Source organism: Branchiostoma floridae, chromosome 3 (genome assembly GCF_000003815.2).
Source record: "Branchiostoma floridae strain S238N-H82 chromosome 3, Bfl_VNyyK, whole genome shotgun sequence".
Taxonomy (NCBI): Eukaryota; Metazoa; Chordata; class Leptocardii; order Amphioxiformes; family Branchiostomatidae; genus Branchiostoma; species Branchiostoma floridae.
Window position 1 is genome coordinate 11,729,040 of NC_049981.1, and position 1,725 is coordinate 11,730,764.

Below are 1,725 nucleotides of genomic sequence, written 5' to 3' on the forward strand. Positions count from 1 at the left end.
ACCAGACGACTGTTGGTCTATTATCGCTTATACTGTTGGCCGGGAGCGTTAGTAGTATAAGCGATAATAGGGCAACAGTCAGTCTCTGCGGCTAGTTGAACATAGGACTAAACACACATACATGTAGTATGGTATACCAACAGTTAGGTGTAGGGACCAGTACATAATACGGGTGCAAAACATTTTTTTCTTCTTGAACCAAACCGAAAAAAATAGACCTGAAAAAAACAACATAGGAACAGGTTTAGCCAATTACAAAATGGACACACTATGTCGGCAGCCATTTGGGGTCTAACCGGGGGGCCAAGAAGACAACAAGAGCGTCAAGTAGAGTTTATAGTCAATTGCACCAAGTTTCTACAGTCAAAGGTACAGAGACAGTTAGCCTTTATTACATGGAGATGGGATTTTAAAATGCAGTGGGAGTCCAATAATCCACCAAACAGATTCCTTTGTAGCAAAATTGACCAATTTATTTTACCATTGTTTTGAGTATTGCCAGTTCTCAAGTTTCCACAGACAATCAGGTCCAGGTTCATGTCCGGACCTGGAAATGATCCTCTGAACCTGAATTTTCTGTACTGGTACCTCCCCCAACCAACAATAGATTTTGTTCTTTCTGTCCTTTCACATCTTATTCTTTGACTTTAGATTCATTTTGGCATTCTATGGCATTAGTTATCTGTTTTCTGATACTTTTTTTCAATCTACGGAATGTCTGTGCTCATTTTACAGCTGCTTTGCACAATTTATTGTGGTCGAAAACTTTTTTTTTTGGAAATGGCCGAAAATTGGTGCGAGCGCGGATGTCATCCATATAATCAAGTCAACGTGGCCTTAGGTTATATAGACCTCCTTGTCCTGTCCATCTAAATTCTAAGGTATCAGAGGTACAATACTGTGTAAAATCTTGATGTGGACAGCTTTCAGTTTCATGATGTACATTCATGGTTCCATAGATAAGATGACTGAACTTGATGTGTCGCCCCTCTAGGGTGCCTTGTTACACGACACAGTGGAAGACACGGAGACCACCTTCGAGGAGATCGAGGAACTCTTCGGCTCGGAGGTTCGCGGCATCGTTGCCGAAGTCACGGACGACAAGACGCTCCCCAAGATGGAGCGCAAACGTCTCCAGGTCGTCAACGCCCCCAAGAAGAGCCACAAGGCCAAGTTGGTCAAGCTGGCGGACAAGCTGTACAACCTCCGGGATCTGGAGCGAGCCACTCCGGAGGGCTGGACCACGGAGCGCGTGATGGAGTATTTCCGCTGGGCAGCACAGGTCGTGGAGGGGTTGAGGGGAACCAATCAGATGCTAGAAAACAAGCTGGATGAACTGTTTAAGGCCAGAGGAATCTTGCCTGAAACATGATAATTATGATGTTTACATTCCAATTATGAAAGAATGTTTTTGTCATGGTCTCAGAGTGCTATGAATATACATTTGTATATTTTATACCTAGACTTGTCCGATGAGGAAACTTTTTTTTTACTCTCAGCAGTCTGTTAGTGACAGTGTTCTATATTAACAACTTTGGAAATGATGTAAATTTAGGTGACTACCTGTGATTTTGTAGGGTAGATAGCAGGTTCTTGTGATAAACTCTCTGGTGATTCAAATAGAAATTTAATGCAGATGAATATTGAAAAAAGCTGATGTCTGAAAACCAAAGTCAAACTTTTCTTGTGTATTTAGTACAGGAATAAAAAAATGATCAATTGTCA

At 41.9% G+C, this 1,725-nt stretch overlaps 1 protein-coding gene across 1 annotated transcript in view; it reads left to right on the forward strand.

Moving 5' to 3' along the window:
• LOC118412510 (guanosine-3',5'-bis(diphosphate) 3'-pyrophosphohydrolase MESH1-like) overlaps positions 1-1,725 on the forward strand; it is a 2,703-nt gene extending 978 nt beyond the window's left edge. Inside the window, exon 3 of the mRNA XM_035815398.1 lies at positions 995-1,725. Within this exon, the coding sequence (XP_035671291.1) occupies positions 995-1,372 (378 nt within the window). The 3' untranslated portion in view covers positions 1,373-1,725. The remainder of the gene's footprint in view (positions 1-994) is intronic.